This window comes from Podarcis filfolensis (genome assembly GCF_964270895.1).
Source record: "Podarcis filfolensis genome assembly, chromosome: 1".
Taxonomy (NCBI): Eukaryota; Metazoa; Chordata; class Lepidosauria; order Squamata; family Lacertidae; genus Podarcis; species Podarcis filfolensis.
The window spans coordinates 104,800,350-104,826,073 of NC_139604.1; the positions used below are offsets into that span (position 1 = coordinate 104,800,350).

A 25,724-nucleotide genomic window follows, 5' to 3' on the forward strand; every position below is an offset into this window, starting at 1 on the left:
CAAAATGGCACCTGTATATTTCATCTTACATTATAGTTGTAGCACCTATTGAAAACAGCGCGAAGTATGCACATTTTCCATGTCACCACAAATCCGGTTTGCTGCAGTGATTCCTGTGAACGAATTTCCAAACTGTTTATTTATTTATTTATTATCTGCCACTATTCAACGTATAATTAAACACACCACAAGATCATTTCCATATTTCGATATGGAAACCATTCTTTCCACATTTCGATATCTTTTCCCAGTTGTTTTCTCCAAATCCAAATTACGAAACTGATAACTGGGAAAAGGCACCCGTTGCTGCCAAAGTTTGTACAACAAACTGCAAAGTCTCCGATCAGCCCACCTGCCTGCCTACGCGGCGATTCGTTCTTTTTTTAAAAAAAAGAAGAAGAAGAAGAGGTGTGAATTCGGATTTGAATAACCCTCTAAGGAACTGGGATGATTTCATTGGTGAACTGGGCGAGGGAACTGTCGCCGTGACTTGTATAAGACGCGCCGCGCTCGCCTCGCCTCTATTCGCGCGGTCAAAGCAAGGCAACGAAACGCTTCCCAGGCGTCGTCGGCTCCTCTCGTTGCGCCTTCCCTTCTCCGCTCCCCGCGGCCTCCACCCCACTTCTCACGCGAGGGCTGCAGCCTTCAGAGCCTGCTGACCATGTTCCAGGAAAATGCCCCTTCAGGCTCGTTCGCCCGCCCTCCTGTCAGCACTACGCGGGGCTCCCTCCTTCCCGCCCTTTCTCCTCTCACCCTGGGCGCGCGCGCAAGGGCCCTGCTCTTGGACAGGGCAGCCAAACCCCTTTCCGCTCTGCCTCAGAGTCGCCTCTTGGGTGCTGGGGGGGTCTCCCACCCACCTGTCACATCCAGAGCTTCTTCAAGCGGCCGCGGCGGGTTCCCCCTTCTGACCCCTCCAGAGCGACACCCAACAAACTGCCCTCCGTTGCTGGCAGCCGTGCGGGCGTCTTACCTGCCGCTTAGGCTCTAGCTCTGCGCGCAGCTGCCCGCGCGCCCCAGGCCGCCCTCCCTCTCCCCCCCCCCCTGCGACGGGTCTTCCCCCTCCTCCTCCTCTCTGTCTCCTCACCTCCCCCGCCCCCCCATATTTGGCTTTTTGGAATTCCTAATCGCGGCTGGTCCCTGTGATTGGCTGCTGGGCTCTGACCCCGCTCGGGCTCCAGGCTGGGCGTATAAAAGGGGCCTGAGGCGGGGGCTCCCGAGCATTCCCCGGAGCGGGCACCAGGGACCAGTCGCAGCATGACGGGCAAAGCGGGCGACGCGCTCGCCCACAGCCTGCCCGCCAAACTCAAAGCCCCCGACGGCGCGCCGCCTGCTCCTCCTCCGCCGCCGCCCACAGCCTCGGGCCCCCCAGGGGCGGCAGGGGCCCCGGTGGGCTCCGTAGCCGCGGGGGCCAAGCCCGTCTCGGGCCCCGCGGCGCCTCGCTGCACCGGCTTCGGCATCCAGGAGATCCTGGGCTTGAACAAGGAGCCGCCTTCGCACCCTCGCGCGGCCCTGGACTCGTTGCCCGCCGGCCACCTGCTGGCGGCCCGCTCCGTGCTCAGCCCCGCCGGGGTGGGCGGCATGGGCATGGGCTTGCTCGGCGCCGGCAGCCTGCCCGGCTTCTACGCGCAGCCCACCTTCCTGGAGGTGCTGGCCGACCCGCCCGGCGTCCACCTGCAGCCGCTGGGCCGAGGCCCCGCGCAGCTCGACACCAGCCAGACGGCCAGCTCAGGTAGAGGCAGAGCCGCGGGGCGGGCGAGGAAGGGGGCAGCCGGGAGAGAGAGAGAGAGAGAGAGAGAGAGAGAGAGAGAGAGAGAGAGAGAGAGAGAGATCCAGCCTCAGGAAAGCCGGAGGCCGCGGCTGCCTCGCCAGGCAACCCTCCAGCCTGGGCAGCCCCACACAGCCGACCCAGGAGGGAGACTCCCAGGGCCAACACAGGCTCTTCTCGCCTTCCCATCGCCAGCGATCTCCGCTTCTTCCAGATCGCGGCTTTTTGAGAAAGTGGCCCAGCAGCTGCTTCCCCAGACTGCGGTCATTATAAAAGCATAACGAAAGATAATCGACGGGGGCCAAGGAGAAGGGGGCGGGGGCCTCCGGAGACAGGGAGAGGGGGCGACTTTCGAACACAGGACCGGCCGCTGGTTTCCATCCTTTTGAAGGGATGAGATCGAAACGCGGGGACCGGCGCTGTTGAAGGTACCGCGGTCGGGGCTCAAGGACCCGATTTGTTACCATAAGCGCCAAGGGAATAAAAGGAAATAATATGAAAAGCAATGGCCGGTTTCCAAACGAATAATAATAATAATGCAGAATAATTTTAAACGGGTAAAAATTAGGAGAAACGGCAAAAGTTGTTATTGTAGAGTGTCTAATATATAAATACCCTTCCTTGTGTTCCAACTCCCCTGGTTCAAAGTCCATTTTTTCCTTGCCCTGTCTTTTAAATATAGGAGCGATAAGATTTAGTAGGATCCCCAAAATTGCAAGCTTTGGGGCGATGCGCCATCGACTTTTTAAATTCATAAATACTTTTTTTCTTTTTTAAAAAATTGACATTTCGAAGGGGGAGAAATGTCGCGTAAGGCTTGGAAACGAAACTGGCCTTCGAGTTTGGAAGGGAGAAAAGAGGAGCCAAGAGCGCGCAGAGAGCGAGGCGTCCTCGGGATGCAAAGCGCTGCCAGGGGGAACCCGGCCAGGGAACGAAACCTGAGTCGATCGCACGAGACCAGCGCCCCGATCCCCCGATCCGGGGAAATCCGAAGCGAGGTCTGAGTGCGAGACTCCCTCGCCTCGCACCCCGGAGCGTCTCGGGGAGCCGGGAGGGGAGACTCACCCGAACACACCCACACCCTCCAGGAGCTCTGGTCCCCATCGCTGCCGCCTTTCTGTGTCCCCAGATTCCGAGGATGTTTCGTCCAGCGACAGAAAGATGTCCAAATCCTCGTTAAGCCAGAGCAAGAAGCGGAAGAAGAGGCGGCACAGGTAAGGCGGACGCTGCTCGGGAGCCCTGCGAGGCGGAGAGGGAGGATCTCCCCACCCCCACCACAATTGCCTGCCCTGCCCTCCCAGTCTCTACCTTTGGGCCTCAGGAACCAGGGTGTCAGGATCGAGCCCCCCATCACCTTGTGCACGCGGGTGGGTATGGGGCTGGGGGGAGGACGACAGAGAAGGGAGCTGCCGAGATGCGCCAAGGAGAGTTGCGCCCTTCTCTGGGTCCTCCATCCCAACGGAGTCCTCTGTCTCCTCCACCAGCATCTCCTCGGATGGACCCGAGGCGCAGCTCAAACAGGAGGCCGCGCTTCTCAAGGCATTTGTTCTGCCTTTGGGTGCTGTTTTGTCTTGAAACATCCGACCCAAGAGAGGCCGGGGGGGGGGTCGCCCTGGCTGATCCGACCGGCTGCACGGTGGCACTTTCCCTTCTCCCCGTGAGCCGCAGTTCTCCTTCCCCCTATGTTGTAATCCGTCTTCCTTGCCTAGTGGTCCATTGTCATAAAAGACGCAGCAACTGGGTGGGGTGGGGAAGCTGTCCTCGGAGACCTCTCTCTGCATTCCTCATTCTCCAGGGATCTCTTGGGCTGTTTCTTTCTCTCTTTTAAAAAACGAAATAAATTAGGGAAATTTTTTTGCATGTGTTGGGACCCTTTAAAAAGCAGTGCTTTGACACAACCGGAATCTCCTGGTGGTTGTGTGTGTGTGTGTGTGTGTGTGTGTGTGAGAGAGAGAGAGAGAGAGAGAGAGATGCATCCTATAAAATGATATGGCTGGCATCTGCTCAGGAAAACAACAACAACAACAACAACACGGGAGATCAAGGGTGGTTTGTGCGATGAATTTATATTCCTCCTCCCTCAGCAAAGAATGCTGCTGCAATTTCCGTGAGACTAGCAATAAAGTATTCGAAATGTTCCGCAAGCTGACAGGACAGTTTGCAAACAGGAGATGTGGGAGAGAGGAAAGGAAAGTGAAGAGGTCTTTTGTGGAAGTCTAACCACCCTTCCCAGATCTGTCACAGTCTCAAGAGGGGCAACATGTCATTTTGCCCCCAGGAAAGGGGGCCGCGGTCCTCTTTCCAGAAGTAGCTGCGTTCGTCTCTGGTAGGACTGCAGGGGTGGCCAGGAAAATATTCCCAAGCGAGCCAGTGGCAATCCTGTTATTCCTGAAATTCAGGACAATGGGACAGCAATGCATCTGTTCGGACCCGGTTTGGGGAAATAATTAGATCAATTTTGCTAAGCGGCGGAGTGCCTGTGGATTACGAGAACTTTCCCGTGAAAGGTTGGCTAGAATGAGGAAAAGGGCAAATTAAGGGTTCAATATTTCCTTAAGCAGTGCAATTGCCGTGGCAAAGCGGATGCTTCCGTTTGACTGATGAGGTCAAAGCAGATGGGGGACAAGAACTTCCCAGATGAACTGGACTGATACAAGGGAGTGGGTTGGTTCGCCGTTTAGATCCAGGTTAAAATCGAAGCACGTTTCCTTTCTGGATCCAGAAAAGAGCTGGAATCAAGTGTTGAATTTCTTAGTGATTTCAGGAGTGGCTTTTTCTTCTTCCAATAGGTGTACAGTATTTACCTTGTCCAGTATATTTGGTTTTTTTAAAAAAACAACAACAATTAATTCACCTATAATTAAATACTTCTCCAACAAGTAGTTGCAAAACGGAGAGACACTAGAAATGTCTCTGTTACTGAGGTTTGTTGGTACAAAGTGGACTAAGGTGACTTTTGAAAAAAACGAAATTTAAGTATGCATTTCAGAAAGACGCATTCTGCCATTTATTTTTGACAGGAAAACTATCCTGCAAGAAAAGTGGGAGAGTTGTGTTGTCTCCCCCCCCCCCCCCCCGCAATTTCCCCAAAGAAATAGTCTTCAAATTGCCTCGAGAGAAGGATATCGAATGGTTAAACGAGTTTGCTGTATTCGCATTGGCTGTGATTCCGTTTGGAGGGGGGGGAGGCACCCCAAACTCTACCAGTTAAAGAACTAATACAAACGCTTGATCGTAGAATATGTCCTTTGTATTAACAAGGTCTTTTTGTTAACACTGTTACTGATCCGATACATTGCGTTAGATTTAAAATGCTTGGAGGTGATTTGAGAGCATTGGAAATTCGAAGACTACATTTTCTTTTATTTTTACTAAGTGACTTGGATTTCTTTCTCCTCTGGATGCTGTATTTCTTCAGGGGTGCAGGTGTTTATTTCATATTTCTTTGGGCTTGCTTGCATCCGTGTGTACACACACACACACACACACACACACAGAGAGAGAGAGAGAGAGAGAGAGAGGAACTACAATATTGTAATGCAGACTGCTTCCTTGGTAGATTAATCACAGAACCAGAGGGCTGCCATGCATCATAAATTGGTGCGGATAGCCTAATGCTCATTCAGATTTGCGGCACAACAGGAGCATGAAAGGAACCTGTCTGCTCTGCAGGCATCTTTCTTCAACTCCAGTTGTGCTTCCGTTTGTTTCCAGTCCCAGACAATCGTTTTGGGAGTGTGCCTGTCTGTGAGGAGGACTTTGGAATAGATAAACGTGGGAGAAGTGTGTCCTTGGTATGAAATTCGTTGTTTTGAAGAGGTGGAAGTCCTACTTACTATGCTGTTCACAGCACAGCACAGCACAGCTGAACTGCTGACGGCACTGGTGGTACTTACTTAGGTTGTAAAGTGTTAGGGAATCTATATGGTGCTCAGGTCATTTATTAAAAAAAGGAAGACTGGCAGATGTGAGAAAGGCTGGGCACTTTCAACATTATAAAAGAGGGGACGGTGTTGTTACCCATCAATTTAAATGCCAAACATAGCATGCTGTGCACTGGTGTTGAAATAATATTTGCACCTGAAAACGCTGATATGAATGCTGCATTGCAAAAAAGAAATAAAGAAAAGCAATAATGGTTTTTATTCTTTAAAACTTGCATTTTGCCAGAAAATCCAACCTTCCACATGAAGCCACTCCCTATAGATATTGACAAGCAAAACAAAGTCTTTTCAACTTAAAGCATGTCTTCTGACACTGAAAACTACATCTTACAGAATTAAGAATCACCATCTGGATTCACACTGTTGGGTTTGAATGTAGTGAATTTGCCAGATTTTGTTAGGGTTCTGCTTTAGTGTTACATTTCACAGAAGTACTGCTAATAATAATATGGAAGTAATTTTTTTAAAGATCCATAACTCTTATCAGTTTAGTTGTTATTGTAATAGCAACTAACCAAATCAGCAAGCCAGCATCCTTATTGTTATTTTGCTAACATATAGCAAAAGATTACCTTTGTTTTTATTTAAAAAAGAAAGGCAAAATGATAGTCTGAAGAACATAACAAGTAGTTTAATTCTTAACATGTGTGATTACCAATAGAGATGTACATATATTTCGACACTCTATAGTTAAGATATATATGTGGGAAACTGAATCCAGTCTAAAACACATTTATTTGATAGCAAGCACTATTGACTGCAAATGAGCTTACATCCTAGTGAGGGTGGTTAGGCTCACAACCCAGAGAAGCAAAGACTGATTCTATCTGCAATAGCATTCTATTTACAATAAAAAAACCATAGCATATATACAGTGGGATGGTATAGATGATAATCATGTATGCCACTCTGAATTATTGGTGGGGATACTGATATGAAAAATAAATTTATAGGGACTCCACATTTTTTGGCTGTAGAAGCTGAGCTGGTGTTTGGCGGTGCTACTTCTTGTCCCCCCCTCCTGTGACTTTCTATGAGGTGGTGCTTTCCCCTAATTTAAATCTTTTGAGTAGCTTCTGCTATAAATGGGTTTGTTTTTGTGATGTCTTTCTTGGCAATGAACAGAAGCAGGAATCTAAGACTACCCATTTACCGTATCAAAGTTTTTTTTAAAAAAAATCAAGTGCCACACTTATTTTTGTTTAAGTACCCTCACCCTTTGCCTCCTTCTGAATAATAGCCCCATTCTCCATGTGTTGAGAGATTTGCTTTTGTCTCCCACTTTGATTTGTTAATATACTTTATGGATAGGCCTTCGCTTTCAATTCAGCTGGAGGGCTTTGGAGACATAGTTAATTCTTCCATTTCAATAAATTGGACTTGAAGCTAGCCATTTTATGCACACTTACTTGAGAGTACCCCACTGAGTGAAGAGGGATGCAGCAGACAAAATGTGGGTAGGATTCGACAGCAAAGTGCTTACCTTTGCTTATCATAACCATGGTGAACTTTCTCTCTCTCTCTATGTACCTTTACTCCCTATGGCTTTTGGCTATCCATCTGTAGATACATATAGGAGGCAACATGGTGTAGTAGTTAGAGTGTTGGGACCCAAGCTGGGGAACCAAGGTTTAAGACCCGACTTGACCATGTAGCTCACTGGGTACATGGTCCCAGAGTTGTTGTGGGAGAGGGAGAACCAAGTTTGCCACCTTGAGCTAGTTGGAGGAACAAGATGGGATGTAAATGCAATAAATCAATAATCAAATATATTTTACCCACTCTCTAAGCTTTCCCTTTGGTCCTTCACCTGTTTAGGTTAGTCCAACATTTAGTTTCATTTTTACTTTTTCATCAGTTAGTTTTGTTTCCTTCAGGACAATTTTCACATCCTATCAACTGGAGGAACTGGAAAAAGCATTCAACGAGGCCCATTATCCTGATGTCTATGCGAGGGAGATGCTGGCAATGAAAACAGAACTTCCTGAAGACAGGATACAGGTAATTGTACTGCTATGAGACCCCCATGATACTAATTTTCCTTTTCATGTTCTTTAGTTTCTTCAGAAAGGACAATGTATCTTTTTAGACAGAAATAGAGTGTCAACCCTAAACAGTTTTCTTGCAACCCAGATCCTCAAGAGCTAATTATCAACTGTGCGTGAGAAAATAACCCTCAATTGGTATGGTTTTTTTGTGTCTCAGGTTGCATTGTTTGCTCCCGAGTTTATAGTAAGATGCATTATACAGGGAGACATGTAAGCTAGAAAAATCCTGAGAAGGGAAGTGTAGTGTGGGAAGAAGGCTAAAAGTATCCTTGTTGAAGTGGCATGAGTACTCAGGATCTATGAGGGCTCAGGATCTATCTGTGAGGAAGGAAATGGTTAAAAAAGGGAACCCAAGCAGAATTGTGTCCCAAGCAAAGGATTGCTGGAAACCTGGTAAGTGGAAGCTCACGTGAGTGAATGCTTCTCCATACAATAAAATAAAATTCCCGTAGATTTTTTTTTAAAAATGCACTGTTGTGGAGAAGGCTAGGGTAGAACTCTTTTCCCAACATTCTTTTTTAAAGTAGAAAGTCTCTGTTTTGTATATTAAGAAACAATCTTAATATAACAAAGCCCAACATAAATTTACCATCTAACAGAAAACTGGACCTGAACTGAACATGCCACGTATTTATTATTTGGAAAATAATTTTCTGAGTTAGATTCATTTCTAGTAAAATCAAGAAGTGTTTTGTTATTCACTGTAATGGTGTGTAGATTGTGTCCTAAGGCTGAGGATTGCTCCCTAAAGCTGAACCAAATAATGGTTTATTAGCAAAAGTCACTATTAGTGACTGCCAACCGCAGTAGCCTTAAGGAAGCTAAAATTTGTAACACTGTGAGAACTGCCCGCTATCGGTTTTGGCGTGGGCTTTTTTGTTTGTTTGTTTGTTTCTGCTAACAAATCTATTGCCTGATTGTACTTATTTCTTTAAGTTGTGCATTCTGCTAGTGCTTAACTGTGGACCTACCCTTCTAAAAATTGCAGCCTTAAAGCTTAATCCTATATGAGCCCCTCTGCTGGCAAATCATTGCAAAGTCATGACCTGTGCTGTGCTGCTGACTGCCTCAGCTGATCCTGGGTGTTATGCCAGTACAGTGTGGTGTGTGGCAGAGTGGTCTTGCACTGAGATGTCATGTGACGCACAACTCTTACATGGCAAGAGTGGGGCAGCTAATGTTTGCTGCAAGCTAAAAAGCATTTCAGTTGCTCGGCCACCTTTCACGGGTACACTGCTCTATGCTAGAGATATGGTGGAAGGGCTTTCGGTGAGGTTGCAACTGATGTAAGCAGCAAAACAGAATGCATCTGTGCTACTTCCCTTGTACAGGATACGGTTGTACCAATGACAGTATGCAGCACTTCATGTCTTACCGCAGATCAGAGGTCTCAAGCATCAATAGCGCTGAAACATAGGAAACTGCCTTATAGCAGGCCAGGCAGTTTGTCCATCTAGCCCAGTGTTGTCTGCCTGTCTCAGGTAGAGGCCTTTTCCTGTTACCTGCTACCTGATCTGCTTTTTAACTGGAAATGCAAGAGACTGAGACCATGACCTGTGTGCAACGCATGTGTGCCACTACTGAACTTTGGCCGCTTCTCACTTGTTCGCTTGCAAATGAGTGGTGACAGCATCAGGAAATTATGAGCTAATATGGCATTCATAAAACATGGTGCGGGTTAATAATCTGAGCCAAAGCTGGCAGAATCCTGTTGAGAGTTCCTGCTGGAAACCACTCATTATTTCATGAGTCGTCCCCCCCCCCCTTGGATACTAGCACAGCATCAGCCCTTACCTACCATCTTTTAATATTTTGTCACATTAATTGCGACTTCATTGGGTTTCCTTGCTTCGGATATTTGCATACTCTTCTCCTAACCCTCCCCCCGCAACATCCCTTGGGCTTTCACCTTCCTATAGCACCCCCTCCCCGTCGACGCTATAAAACTGTTTACTTAAATTATGCACCATAAATCACCTTCTCTCCAGCTCCTTAATCATTTGGTTGCTCTCTGCTGAACTCTTTCCAATTTGTCAATCTTTGTGGTAACAAGACATAAAGTGTGTATGATTGCAGTGTGCCAGGTTGGTTCCTCTCGTGGCTTCAGATGGGACTGGAGACTCCTGTCCTTGAGGGTCATAGGCGACATTCAACTAATATTGGCTTATATCAGACATCACATTGTGCCTTGTGCACTTCCTTTACTCAGGGATATTGCTTAAATTTCTAAAACTTATTGTCGTCCCCTCCCCTAATTGCTAACCTGTGACTGTGACCCAGAAGACCACGTGAAAAATTCTGCACGCACAGCCACATTTCCAAGAGCCTTTCCACTGCACGTTTTACTTAGTGCTAAGAGTGCCTTGCAGTTATTCATTTGTTGTTCTTTCACCCAGCACAGTTACTGGGGAGAAACTGCTTGTTCCTAGCTTTAAAATGGGAAAATTGTGTTGCTGGGGAAAGCACATTTTACCCAGCTAGCACTTCCAGTGTTCTTTAGAACTCCTTCCTTATGTATACTGGTTTGACATCCACATGGGGTGACATGCACCCCTACTTGCTGATCAAAAGACAACAGGCTGCCCGGGAAACAGGGTCAGGCCTTCTTGGTGGTGGCACCCTCTCCTCCATTGGGAAACCTGTCTATGCCCAACTTTCCTGAGGCTTGAGATGACAGGTGAAGATCTTTTTAATGAGAGTGGGTCAGTTTGGAAGCTGAAAATGCTAAATACTATTTTAATTGACTTATTGATATATAAATGCTAAATAATATTTCAATTGACTTACTGAGTTTTATATAATACTTTCTTTTAAACATTGCAGTACTATGGTTGATGTTAGCTGCTTTGGGTGTTGTATGGCTGGAATGTCAGTTGAGATAGTAAAACAAGCAAATAAGCTAGAGATATAGACAGATATATACCTCTGGGACTGTGGTTATAGGAATATAATAGGGGCCCATTGACTAGTGCTTCCATGTAATTGCAGGTAGCCTGTATTGGCCATCACTCCCGTCCCTTACTATTGACCATACCATTTTGTAAGCTTTTATTTTTTAAAAAAATAATTTTTATTAACTGGCCAATCACATCAAATTAAATCACATCACATAATTCCAAATTACAAAGCCAAATTTTTAAATTTTGTTGGGGGAACCCATACTTCAAGATCCAAAGGGGGATTCAGATCATCTTCTTATTACTGCGTTAATGTCCAAATCAGTCCCAATCAGTCCAGACAAAGTTCATAATTCTATCCAGTCTTATCTTGGTGTTTCCACATCATATCTTGTTCATATAATTTCTATTTTTCCTTTACGATCTCTTCTGTTAGTCTCCTTAAGCCGATAAGCAAAATAATAATCCTGTGTGGATTTCCCGTTCCTCCACTAAATCCAGATGGTTTCCATATATCTCCTTCGTAGATAGCATCGCTCTTTCCATCATGAATTTGGCATTTGTCACTCTTAAGTCCCACCGAGGAGTTGATCCACGATATGTAAACAACTCTATTTCTCTCTTTCTCCTCCCAGACCCAAGAGCTCCAACAATGCCTCCCAAAATGGCGACGGCATTTTTAACTGCGTCATTCCAAAACTCTTAGCTTTCCAGCTTCATCTTGAAACATTGCTTTGGTTCGAAAGTTTATCTCCACACAGCCTTAAATCCACAGCTTAAGTCCTTAATTTCTGACTCATTAGGGGAGGGGATTCTTGTTAAATCACATAAGAAAAAGGAAGGCAGGTTTTTTCCCCCCTCAGTCATTTGTCGTACCGTATCTTGACGTATCTTCTCATATTTTATTCTTGTCTTGTTATCAGAGATCTCTTCTGTCAGCAGTCTTTACTCCCCTTTTTCCTTGAAGCATGTGCAATTTATCTCGTCCAAATTGTTTCTTTTGAAGATGCTTGCAACTAGCGGCACGAATCAGGGACGGCGTCCAGGAGTGCCGGAATCCCACAGGAGGGCTTTGTGCCTAGTGCCCCCACCCCCACAAATTCGGGGGTGGTATAGGGCACAGCAGGCAAGGGCCGTCCCCCCCACAATCCTGGGGGGGTTAAGGAGGCTAATTACCCCCATCATAGCCTCCAAATTACCTCGTGTGGGTCGGAGAGATGTTACTGTCAGCCATCTTCCGATGTGCCACCTAGTGGCCCCCCCATTTTGTAAGCTTTTAAAAAAGTATTAATTGAATTTTATTACTTTTGCAAAGACGTTTTTGCTGCCTGCACACAAGCATGGCCACCACATGTGCTCATGCACAAAATAGCATGGCAGCCCGAATTAGGCATCCATCTTATACTGAGTCCGACCACTGGTCCATTGAGCACAGTGCCAGAGATGGTGCCTTTCTATCCCTCTTGACATAGTTGGACTCCAACTCCCATCAGCCTCAGCCAGCATGACCAAGGGTCAGAGATGATGGGAATGGTAGCCCAACAAGGGACCACTAGTTCTCTTTCCTTGGTCTACAGTGACTGGGAGCACCTCTTCAGAATTTAATGCGGGGACTTCACCATTTCTACCTGGAGATGCCTTGGTGTTGAACTTGTGTGTGCATCTGTAGCAGGTGCTATACCACTGAGTTAGCAAGGAATCTGAGAAGAAGGGTAGGTTCTAGGATAACAGCAGGTATCATATTGGGGGCAGGAGATTCCAGTTTAACTGGGCAACCAGACAAATGCACGCAAGCTTAAGCAAAAGTATGAAAATAGGCATCATTTTAATCGCAACGCATTATTGTGTTACATTTCCCGCTGCTTCTGCTCCATAGAGCTCATAGCAGTTCGTGCGGCTCCTGCAGGGTGGACTGTTCATGTGGCCCTGCCCAGCATTGTGGTCCATTACAGCTGCACTGTGGGAACAATGCTCTCACACAGATAGTCATCAGAATACTCCAAGCAATGAAGCTGTGTTGGTGCCCATGTGCCAGAACTTAGTGAACCCTTTCTGAACCCTGAGTACTGTACTTACCTCATGACCCTTGCATAGGAGACAATGGTACCCACCATGGAATAAAAGCCAACACGTGGTATCCTCATATTGCAGAGGTGTGAAGGAGAGATACTTCATGGCTATGGAACTTTTAAAAGTCAGAAGATATGGTTGGAATGTATTATCTGAGATTCACACACATGAAACTAATACACCCAGTGCCTTTTATAGCATGGTCAGGGTCCAGGGAATGAGCCAAAGAAAAGGAGACTGAAAAGACACAATCAATGTGGTAAAGGGTTATCCAATGAGAAGGAATGCATTGTAAAATATATGATGCTGTATTCAAATTTAATTTTCTGTTTCAACTTCATGCATTCTGTCACACACACCCGCCCCATCAAAAAAAGGCAAGTTTGTTTATGTCTGCAGTTTATGTCACTTCCAAATAAGTTTGTTTTACACTGAGAATCAGTTCAGGGAATTAATTGTAAATCAAGCCTCATTAATTCTCCTTAGAGTGGGGAAAAGAATAAATTAAGGATTCTGGAAGACCGGGGTGGGTGGACATTGGCAAAGGAGATGCAAGCATCTTCCCCATCATTTCACCTTCAGTTCAATTAATGTGAGTCTCTTTATTGGCAAGAGAGGATGCTGACCCTTTCACCATCTCTTGCAACCCAGTGCTTTGTGATACTCTATCACTGACTGATGATGATGAGAAAACAGAGCAATCTCCTATTTGTCAGAAGCATTTTGCTTCCCTAGATCTCACCTTAGACCACATCAGAGGAAGGGATGAGAGTAAATTCTCAAGACATTAAGTCTTCATTAGCTATATCCTCTTTAATGATCCTGGTCAAAAATTTGAATGTAGAGCTATAAAGTGATGTTGGCTGGAGACACTTTGAAAACATTTCCAAGCAAAATTATAGTTATCTCCCCTGTTCTATTATTGTAACACGGATGTCTAACATCCGATCACGGTACTTTCTTGTGAATGTTAATTATTTCATTGCTTCTCAGGATATGAACAGGAAAAAAAATATAGGTAGAAGTGGGGAAAGAATTGCAGCAGGAAAAACAGAATGAAAGTGAGAGTTAGGAGAGGAAAGAAATGCAACTCTTAACAGCAAGTTCTTAAATGAACTGAATTCTCTCAGTGAATTACACTGGCTGTATTGTAAAGGCACTGAACAAATGGTTGATAACATAAGGTTTATAAAATAGGTGTAAAGGACGTAAGTAGGAAGATGCCCAATGTGGCAGAAGGAAGAATGATTCCAGGAAATGCAAACATAGTGCCATGTTCCTTAGATGTTATCTAGCATATGGTTGTACAGCACAGAAAAGTCTCTCTTCTTATGATACTTCTCATGATACCTATTCCATGCGATCATAGTGTGCATTCTCCATATATTAAATAAAGCAGTTGATGGCCGCTCCATTTCCATGCAAATATGTTATTGTGAATCCTTTTGTCAGGTATCCAATGGCTATTTGCAGTTCAATATATAATATATAAACCCCACATTTTGCTTTCAGCGTTTCCTTTTTTCCCCTTTTTATTAATATTTAATATTTGTTTTCCCACCAAAAAGGCCTTCAGAGTGGTTTGCAATTTAAAAACCAATAAAATACAAAACAACAACAGTGAAGCAATTAAATAAAACTAACAGGCACAAGACCTGGCAAAATAAAACAGTCTTTGCAGCTCCCCTAAAACTTGCAGTGTTTGAGCCACATGAGTCTCCAGACATTCTATTCCATCTTGATAAAGGTACTGTTTCGTACTTGATATTAAGTATTTGATATCCTGTGTATTTTAATGGTTGATACACATGATTGGATAATGCATTCTGAATGTGCAGGAGGTGCAGTGATTTTTAAAAAATAATTAAATTATTGCACATGTTTTTGGAGGGACTCGGCTCAGTGAAAATGATTTTGCTAAACAATGGGATAATGACATAGGCTATGAGATTAACCCCACTCAATGGACCAGAATGTGGTCTAAACCCCCCTTTAAATCCATATCAACGAAAAGAAAAGAACTCACACTGAAACTCACCTACAGGTGGTACCTAACACCAAGGAAACTAGCGCTAATACACCCAGGAACCTCACCAAAATGCTGGAGAGGGTGCACCTCCACAGGCACATACCTCCACATGTAGTGGGAGTGTCCCAAAATCCAACTATTCTGGGCAACAGCCATACAAGAAATATGTAAAATAACTAAACAAGTATTAGACTTCACCCCAGAATTGGCCCTACTAAACATCTTCCAAGACAACAATGCCCATTTACACCACAAAGAACTCATAACCCACCTACTTTCAGCAGCCAGAAACACCATAAACAGACACTGGAGAGTCCTGTCAGGAGTAAGCATGGACCAATGGTACCAAATAGTATGGGAAACAGCCCTACTAGAAAAATTAACTAATAAACTGAAACTGACACGGGGACAAACAGAAGAAGACACCTTCACCCCGGTATGGCTCCCCTTTATCACATACACAGCCCAACAGGACAACGACAATAATCCACCAACAGCATACAAATCAATATGGCTAACCTGATCCAAAACACCCACCCACCTCACTCACACACGAAAACAAAGATCACCACAGCCAATCACAAACAAACAATCACACCCTAGGCCAACCCCAACCTCTCTCACCACCAAAGGAACACAAGTGAACAACACAAGCACGCTGACACCAAACTCTACATACATTAAGCATAATAGAAACACCGCTACCCGACCCCACCCCCATCCATCTCCCCTCCCTTCACCCCCCTTTCTTTTTTTCTTTCTTTTTTCTTCTCTCCCTAATGCCTCATCAAATGAAACGGATTTGTAAAAATGTTACATGGAAGAAAAAAAAATACGAGGCATTACACTTACACTGTAAAACAAGAAAACCCTTAATAAAATATTTATAAAAAAAGAAAAGAAAATGATTTTGCTCTGTGAAAACGGCATGAGCGTCTGGACACCCCCGCATTGTGAGTGATGGCCATGCTTCCCAGCCCGCTATCCCTGATAGGGCCATGCAGTCTTGTCCTGCTAGGTCTCATCTTAGCAAAAGTCACAGAATGGCCAGCTCAGCACTGTGTCATGGAACCGTTTCTTGCTTTCCCAGAATTCTGAATAATCAGTTGGTCAAGCCTCCTTTTCATGCTGTCAAGCTAGCAGCCTCAATTATTTGGAGCGGAAAGTGGAGAAATCTATCTGCCACTATCCTCCAATGATATGAGAGAAGGGACCAATGATATGAGAGAAGGGACAAACGCTAATGGTGTTTGAGATCTCAGGATACTAGTGAGGCCTGGCGTCTCCACCATGCTCTACCCAAGTGGTTCAAATTCACAGGACTGTCTGGATGATTTGGTAGCAACATCACTGTAGTCCGCCTGACTGAGTAGGCTACTCCTCACTGTTGCCCAGAGTTTTTCCATTTGCATACCTAAAGTATTATATCTTTTCCTTCATACTCAAAGCTCTCATTCCCAGAACCGTTTGCTCTAGGAACTGAGTACAGATTGTACAGATAACAGATTTTCCCATACTGGCTTATCACAACTTCCCCAGTTTTAAGTCTCCAAGGAAGAGAATTGGGTTCTCTTAACCACAGTTTTTCAGCAAACAGAGTTACCTTCAACTACTACAGCAGAGACTACTAGCTTTGGGGTAAATGTCTGGACATCTGCAGGCAGGACTCTGTTTTATCCGTTTTGCAGCCTTTCCATCATGCATCTGTTGCTTTTCATCTATTTGTCTGCATGTTATTACTCATTGAATACTATTACTATTTTGCTCAACAGTTAAGAATTAAAAATCCACCTTCATGTTAGGAAGAAAGCCACATTTTCCTGCATTATAGCCATAAATGGCTCCCCCTCCCTTCTGGATAATCTTAATTAATCTGAGCAAGGTTGCTGAGAGTGGGTTTGGGCCGCAGTAAAAAAGATCACCCCACTCCCAACAGCAAGGGCAGACGGATTAAAAATCTGTGCACAGGATATAAAATAAATGTGTGATCTTGTTTTTATGTTAATAATAAATATGATAATTTTTGTACCTGTTGAGATTATTAAGATCGTAATGACTAATATCAATAATATAAGCACCCACACAGTCGTTGCTGAACTAACCATACACTTTAAACATTAAACTTGCATGTGTAACATAACACAATGCGTATCACAAAACAGCTTTGTTGCATTTGTACAATGTTCCCTTAAGAAAACATGTAAATGCAACTGTGCATAATAGGATGAGACAGCATTGCCATACTGTCAAAGCGCAGAAGTGAATGTTTGTATACAGTCAGACATGCTTGATTCATGGCACAAGTTCGCAAGCCATTATTCAGACTTGTGTATGCATTGAACATGAAATATATACATATATATATATTGTTCATAATTACAAAAAACATATGCAGATAGACAGGCTCAAGGGCCCCCTTCCAGACTGCTGGGGCCCAGTAATTTGTACCAGCCCCCCCTTGTTGGCCCTGGGTCTGAGGCTAATATGAATATCATTATTTCCCATCCAGGTTTTTCAGTGATGGCATAGGAAGGCAGCAATACATAGTACTGTGTTTTACAGAAAAACTTGGAATATTGTTGTTTTTAAACATTCTGATGACCTCACATATGTGTCACATTGATATTATCAATTCTGTTTGTGCTATATGTCAGCTAGAAGTGGAACAGGGAAGATTTAGGTGTATCTAGCCTACAGCAGTGGTATCAATAAGTATTTTCAGAAAGAAGTTAACAGATAGCTTAGCAATTAGCGAGGCCACTGGCAAGAAAAGTCCCTATACATTGCAGAACAATCCTCTTTCCTTGTAGTAGCATTCCTCTGCAAGTTTCTGGCAGGCAGCAGGGGCAATGCCAGCTATCCATCTTGTGATCAGGTATGCAAGGTGTGTGCCACCTTTACTGTGCTCATTTAACTTCATATCCCTTTTAATAGAGTCATAGAAAGTGATGCCGCCATAAACAGTGCCCATAATCTCGACATTGCATTTGAATAGGTAGCCATAAAATAGTTCCTGGTTTATAAGAGCATAGCAGCTTTCTGCAACAAAACTTAGAACTGGAAATTTCTAAACCAGTTCAGGTCTGTGCTCATAGGAAGGTTTAGGAACCACCTACCTATCTGAAGACAAAAGTCCAAGCTGAGCTCATATTTTTCCCGTAACTGACAGAAGAAAATAGTTCTTCATGTCTTGCATTGAGGGCAAGGAAGTGTTCAGAGTCATCTCAAGCAACTTACTTCCAGATAGGTTGAGCAACAGGCTGCTGCAGCCTCTTACGCTTCAAATTAACTTCAACACGTACAGTTTCCTGTAATGTGTAAAATCTATTTTTGACATTTATGTTCCACAATAAAAAGCCAGTACAGGATTCACAAAGAAACATATTTAGAGGCTTTGCAGGGTCTTATGCTGCGACTCAATCATAGCTGTCAACTTTTCCCTTTTCTTGTGAGGAATCCTATTCAGAATAAGGGAATTTTCCTTTAAAAAAGGGAAATGTTGACAGCTATGGACTCAATATAAGCAGTCTTTCTCAACCTGCCAGAGCAGGGCAGATCATGGAGCACCCAAGTTTCAGATGCTGCAGCCTAGCCTATTCTGAACATGCTTCCAACCCCCTTTGAGGGGTTCCCACCTGGACAGAAGACATTCACTCGTGTATTAACGCTCCAGCAGTCCCTCTGACTCTGGATTCAGCTCTGGCTCAGGTTTGATTTAAAGTCTTCCCACCTCTACTATTCCTGCCTGCTGGTGGCATTACCAGGGATTCCTTCAACGGAGCAGGATCCAACCTGGATCAAGATCAAGCTACTTTTGCTACAGTCACCGCCACCAAAACCAGCATGCCCAAGCAGAGGGCATCTACTTACCCTTCCTGGAACCTGCTAGGCTCCACAGAGGACTTGCTGTTCAATACTGAAAGAGAAGCCAGGCTTCATGAGCAGACAGCAGAGGTGAACAAGGCATCCTGCACGAGGAGCGAGCAGCTCCCACCCTGATCCTACAAGAATCCAATGTACTCTTGTAAAGTGCTCTTTGGAGGGTCTGATCATCACTTGGCCGGTGAGAGTAGAGTGGCCTGGTAAGGATAACAAGCACCCCTGCTGCTCTCCCAAAGGTAATGTGCTGAAAGGCTATGCCTATCCAGTGTTTGAACTGGAGACGTCTGTGAATGCTCTGCTCCAGTATTGCTCCTGTGTTGTGCCGAGTCCTGTGGGCTGAGTGAGTACTGTATCAAGATGTCCAGCCAGAGGATGCACTGCAAAGAAGTGCAGGTGGTTCCTTTGGTCCTGGCCCGCAGCAATTTCATGTGCAGCCCAACCCAGAGGCTTGACAAAACGGTCCTCATGCTAGCTGCTGATGGGATGTTGAATGCCAAGGCTTGTCTTCAGGGGCCTGTTTAGTGGTGTGGTGTGGTGCATGCAAGTCGACAAGCACATATTGGATCTGTCTGTGTCCTTCAACAACCAACCAGCCATCTGAAAGCAGTGAGTGCTGGGTTTGTGGAGATCAAAACAACCATGTTTCCAGTACAAGTTCCAACTAGTCCATACGTGGAAGATGCCAGGGTGTATCAGGTCTGAAGTCTTAATCAAGTCCCTTCTTCTACAGAGGTCAGCTCTGCTTCAAGCGCTCCTACGGGCATTGGAAACATTCCATGGAGATCTTTTATCACTACCGCCCACTGATGAACAACCAGAAGAATAGAGACTCTATCTAAAGCAGTGGTGGGGGCACCAGGAACTGCTGCAGTTCTTGCAGAAGGAAGTCCTCCTGTTTACCTACCACTAGAAGATGCCTACTGGTGCCACACTCAGGCTGGGGATGTCCATCTGAAGGACTTAATGGGGAATCTTGCCTTCATGTTTGCACTTAATGGTCTTTATTTGTTTCTGCACAGTGATTTGGGGTGTGTGTGTTTGGGGGCTGTTCAGACTGGAGGGCCCCTCAAACAATTTTGCAGTTCCCAGATTTTGGTTTCTTCTTGCTGGTGAGAAAACGTGTTGAATGAAGATGCCTTCACCTTGGTTTATTTATCAAGGGCCCGTTTTTACCTGCCTTGCAGTACCGATGGCAATAATGCAGGTGTAATTGTGGGGTGTTGTTGTTGTTTTGCAGTTGTCTTATAGTGTGTTTCCATTCATTTAACCCTCTATGGAATGAACTGATTGTTCAGCAAGTGTTCTTCATGTAAACAAAATCAGATTTCACAATTTACGCTCCAGGATTTTTACTAGTTCCTTTTTACACTCTTGCAATAGTTTTTAAGTTGCTTGAGATGAGATGCGATTTTTTCTTTCTTTCCAATCAACTTTTAACATAATTGTGAATGGTGCTGGGAGCTGTAAAAAACAACAACCCCCCCAAAAGTTTTCCAGTTGCAAAAGGCAGAATTTGCAACCCCAGAGGAATAGACTTTTTGGATTCTGAAAATAGACCAGATCTTGGAGCTGCTATAGTTTTTGCACTTTAAAGTTGCACTGAAGAGGGGCTTGATAAAGGTTTTTAATCACCAAGTCACAATACTTAATTTTTTAAAAAAATAACTGAGCTGGTTTAAAGGGCTGCACTTTGATGGGGCAGGCAAAGATTCTCTAAAGTCCTGTTCTGCGGGGGGGGGGGGGGGGAAGAGAGAGAGAGAGAGAGAGAGATTCTGACAGCCTTTAAAGACTCTAGTAAGCCAGCAGCTCAGTCCAAAATAGATTGTACAGGGAGTTGAAGTTCTGATTCTGTTTTATTGTTCTTCCTCTTTTCGAAGATGTGTGCCAAAGGATGAGTGTTCTAAGTTATCCCCCTTCTTCCTACTGAGTTGATGTTGCATATTCCAGCTGTTGTTTATGGAGCAGCAACCTCATGTATGACAATGTGCACATGTGGCCCTCTAGTGGACATTTTACAGCTGAAAGGCAAGCATACATCAGTTGTCCAATGAAGTTTGTTGTTTGTTACAACTTTTCAGCAGATAATTCCTAGCAGAATAATCTGACGGAAACTTGTTACTCGTAAGCCACTAAAGTAAGTCCCATGGAACTCACTGGTATTACTTCTGAGTAGATGCGAACAGGATCGTGGTGTTGGTCACAATCAAGGAACGGGTCGGGGAAGTGATGTGTCTATATAAAGTCCATTTTGGATTGGGAAGGAGGCGCAGGGTAGTATTGAACTGAATTTTATTCAGACCAGACCTATTGAAATCAATGGACTTAACATAGCCATGGTCATTAATTTCAATGGGGCTACTCTGAGTAAAATTCTGTTGAATAAGCATCTTATTTATTGAACACTCCATCCTGTTTTCCTTGCATAATGCTTATGCAGAGGTTAGATTATATCCAGACTTTTTGAGCATTTGCTCTGATTTGTTTGTAGGGAGGTTATATAACAAAGAGTGTCCATCCTGCATTCATCCCAATATCCTTGTACAATGCTTAAACGTCTTCTTGTTAGTCATTTGTTCGCTCCACACTTTTCGGTGCATTTCTCCATCACTTTCCAAGATGCACAAAACTCCTGCTTTTTAAAGTGTATTTGTTGTGGTAGGGTGACAGAGTCCTTTCACAGCAAAAAATATAAAGTTCAGGTATGTGCTGAAAATCTGGAGGTGAGTTATTTCTTGCGTTCTCATTGCAGCACAACTGTAGTCTAGATCATGTTGCTCTATAGCAACCTATTATGTGCGGGTGGTATTTGAAACCAGATTATAATCCCCAGTTTATTTTCACACACTCTGAGAGTCTCAGGGATGGGGGGGGGGGAGACCATACATAAATAGGTTTATTTCCCTTCACACAGTGTAAGCCAGATGTGAGCGACCTTTGGCCCTCCAGCTGTTCCTGAACTACAACTCTCATCTTCCCTGATCAATGGCCATACTTGCTGGGGCTGATGGGAGTTGGATGTCAGCAACATCTGGAGGGCCAGATGTTCACCATGCCTCTCAGATAAATGGTAACTTTCAAATAGGAAATGGCCTCAAAACAGCGAATCTGAAAATCTGTAGTCCTTATGTGCTATAGAGGCAGCAGGCACTACGATACGATACCATGCGATACGATAATCTTTATTGTCATTGTCCCATACAGAACGAAATTGAAAATCTACATCAGACATTCAGAAACCAACAAGCCTGCTATCCCAGCCTGGTTAGCCCCCTAAAAACTCTGATACCCCATAATTAAATATAATATACTCCCATAGAGACTACCTTACACTGGGTTTAAAACCAAAATCGCATTTGAATAGAAACTGTCTCTCAGGCGGCTAGTCCTAGTCTTTATCTTTGTCTATCCAAAATTAAGTATCATGGCATATCTGGCCCATTCTGTCAACGTACCATTTGTTGTCTGCAAAGAGAGAGAGTTGCAGTGGTCTGGATTTGTACATCAAAGGACATGGGAAGGAAGTATAATAGACAGTGTGAAATCTCATTGCACAAGAGCCATCTGGTGGACAAGGAAATAAATTACATGGAAGGCAAGATAAAATGAGTAGAAGCAGCAAGACCGCTAAGGGAGGGCTGGATGAGGAGGCATTTTCACACGTTAAAGCATCTTTACCCTGTTTTTCAGAAATGCATATCTATTCTACATTAACTTTGACCACACATTCCCATTGTACTGTAGAGATTTAATGGAGTTTCTTCTTCTTTGGCGATGACTCGTAGCCGAGTAAGATTGTCTTCCATAAACACGGTTTTAACAATGAGTCCGTAAATGACTGTGGAGGCCAATTCTGGATCCACACGTCCTTCCACAGTGGGGACATTGGTTGCCGGGCGGGAGCTGATCACAGTGTGGATTTGCCAAGGGTGCCTTCTCCTAGCACGTTTCTCCCTTGCGTCCTGAGTTCGAGTATCTTCAAAGCCCATGGAAAGCGTAATGCTGGTGGTCAGCAAAAGAGGCTTCCCTCATTGGAACAGGACACTTGTATAAAAATTACCATGCATGTCCCTAAACTCTGTGTACAAGGCTGCAAATGACATTTGCTAAATGAAAATTTAGATATGCATGTAACCCCTTGATAAGATGGTCAACTGTTAACATCTTGGCAACCTGTAAGGTGGATGTTCCCTGATTTTCTAGATTTTTGGCTAAGTGCAGATATATGATTCTAAAAAAATCTTCACCACTTGGCAGGCAACTGATTTACCACCATTAAATTATAAGCAGACATTGGTACATTACCTCCTGATAAACGATAATATTGCTGTGTTAGTACCTAGGAGTGAAAATATTCTCTGAGCGTGAAAGAGGAGAATGAAATGGGCAGACAAGACTAGGCAGGGCTGAAGACAGATCACTCCCCTTCTCCCCCCTCCCCCATGGCAGTTTGAAAGAGGGGCACTGCTCAAAGTGTGTATGCCTCCTTTGCAGCATTCCCCTGACTGCTATTATAATTAAGCCAAAGTAAGTGTAATTAAAGTACTGTAATCACAGTATTCTACCCATGCCTCCATTTCCCACTTCCTCTGTTATTTTCCTGTGCCTACTTTAGATTGTAAGCCCCTTGGTGTAGGGATCTGTTACACCATTTCTTTGTAAAGTGCAATGTAGAGAGATGCTGCAACAACAACGTGCATGTCCACTTTTGCCTCTGCTAAACCCATTTTGGAGGGTTTTGCATTGTTCCCCAAACCTGCAAAATCTGTTTGACAAGAGGTGAGAATGGAGCAAAAGAAGTACCGGTATGTCTCAAACCAGTTTCAACTCTCTGAAAAACGGTTGCCTGAGATCCTATACCCTCTCCAGCATTTCCTTAAACCTTCCTAGAAAGCCGTACCAGTTTAAGGTTCAATTAGACTTTAATGGATATGCCGCCTTTCCAAAGACGAAACAAAAAACAAAACAACTGCCGCAGCAGCAATTCCTAAAAGCAAGCACCAGCCCTCTGTCCAACAGCATATATCAGAGAAGCTTTGAATAACTGACACCTCCCTCCACACCAAAGAGGCTCCACTTTATAAAACAGATCCACCACGGCAAACCCCTGTCAGTTTCCCACCTCAGACAGGAGTAGGGCACCCCACCATTAGACTGAATGAGGCAGTTCACCTCTCTGCTTGCACATTTTTGGATGTTATTAAGGGGCAGCAAATTGCTGGTTGATTAATAAAGTTTCTCCTCCATGGCCAGCTCCAAGTTCAAGCTGCCTCTGCGCATGATCTAAGAGTTGCACCCAAGTATCCTGGGGTTCACCTCTCCAGCGGCATCCGTTAAATAGCTGTACCCCAAGTGACTGCTTCCTCGACTACTTGTGCAGTCCACTGATTTCTAAGGCTGGTTTCGTAAGTATTAGGGAGAAAGTCCCATTGAATTCAGCGGGAGTTACTTCTGGATCGCACCGTGTTTGTCCTATATTTACCTAAAACAGGTCCAGACGCCAGAGCACAACGGCATTGCTACGGGTGAGAAAGCATTACATGGAAAAAAAATACTGGGTGTGGGATGATGATGATGAAGAAGAAGAAGAAGAAGAAGAAGAAGAGTTTTGGATTTGATGGGGGTTTTAACTCCCAAGTACAAAACGTGCTTGGGACTGCAGCCTTATTAATTCCCAGTTTACGATGCAGTTAAAATTTGTATATGAAAAATGTCTTTTCTGCAACTAATCATAGGGGGTCCACCAATGGAGGAGGGGGGAGGTATTTGTTGGCAGCAGCCGTCACGCAGCTCCCCACCTCTCCGCTTATAAAGCCCCTCTGGCACCATCCCCTTCCTGACAGGGGATCTTCTGGAGCCAACCCCCCCCCCCCACAAAAAATAATAATAAATAAAACTGGTCCCAATATGAATGGTAGTGGAGAGGAGACCCCCTGCTCTGTTCTGGCTGGTTTCTGCTGTCCGCCCAGCGGAGTCATCAGAGGGTTAAGCTGTCAGCTCTATAATGTTAAACAGGTGTCAAAAGGCGCCTCCATATATCTGCAGATTGAAATCAAATTCTTTGCCGTATAAAAAGATAAATTACCCAGGCGATTCCCGCCTCGTCCCACTCATCAGGCCAGCGCCAGACGGCGAGCAATTTTTTTTTTAATGTGCTAACGACCTAATCAAGCAATCAAGTCGGAGAAGATTGCGGAGTGACCCCCGAGCATCCATCTGCCAGCGAGGGCCCCCCCCATCCTCCATTCATTTCCATTCCGCCGGGGGCAGAGTCTGCTTTCCCTGGAAAGGGAAAGGGGAGGGAGGCAAGGGAAAGAGAGAAAAGAAGAGCTATTGGGGGGGGGGGGAGAGTAAAAAAAAGAGAGAAAGATTCCTAAACAAATTAACACCCAATTTTCCAGCCTAATTAGTTAAATGAGAAAAAGCTGGTGGCGTGAGGGCGCGCGGGGCTGTGTCACTGCAGGGAGGGGGCGCCTGCGCCGTGGAGAAGCGAGCGGGAACTTCACCGCCACGGCATTAATTAGCGCGGGTCAATGGCGCCGATCCCCGGGGAGCAGCCGCTTTAATTTCCCGTGATATTTCAGTGCCTGAGGCCCATCGATTCAAACTGAAATTAACTTATTTTTCAATCAGGCCCGGGCTGCCCCTGGGGCTGACTCTTCCTTTGCCTCCTCCTGAATAGACCGCGAGCAATTTTTCATCTCGAAGCTGATGCTTCTCTCTCTCTCTCTCTGTGGCGGGAAAGGAGGGGAAGAGAAGAGGAATGAGAAATGGGAGAGGCGAGCAAGCGAGCAAGCGCTAATAGATTTCTGCCACCAGCCTCACGGGTCACGCCGCGGCGAGGAGACACTCTCGGCTGCCAATTTCGGGGCCTGCTTGTGCGCCTCGGACTGGGAATTCAAGGCGGGCTACGCCCATTAGTCTCTCTATAGCGCGCTCCGGCTTAGACAAGACGTGCCAAAGGAGCGCCCTCTCTCTCTCTCTCTCTCTCTCTCTCTCTCTCACACACACACACACACACACACACTTACTTCCCGTGGTGCCCCTTAAATAATGAAAACCCCAGGCACGACAGTGAAAAGCCAATATCAC

General features: G+C 45.0%; 1 protein-coding gene and 1 pseudogene across 2 annotated transcripts in view; both read left to right on the top strand.

Moving 5' to 3' along the window:
• Positions 1–1,254: 1,254 nt before the first annotated feature.
• The window catches only part of VSX2 (visual system homeobox 2), a gene marked incomplete at its 5' end in the record, with an annotated part of 33,150 nt that continues 8,680 nt past the window's right edge, over positions 1,255–25,724 (top strand). Inside the window, 3 exons of the mRNA XM_083618095.1 lie at positions 1,255–1,729; positions 2,895–2,979; positions 7,587–7,710. Coding sequence (XP_083474221.1) covers positions 1,255–1,729; positions 2,895–2,979; positions 7,587–7,710 — 684 coding nt within the window. The remainder of the gene's footprint in view (positions 1,730–2,894; positions 2,980–7,586; positions 7,711–25,724) is intronic.
• Positions 18,597–19,337, top strand: LOC310744862 (cytoplasmic polyadenylation element-binding protein 1-like; annotated as a pseudogene). Its single transcript has one exon. The product of its transcript is annotated as a cytoplasmic polyadenylation element-binding protein 1-like (transcript).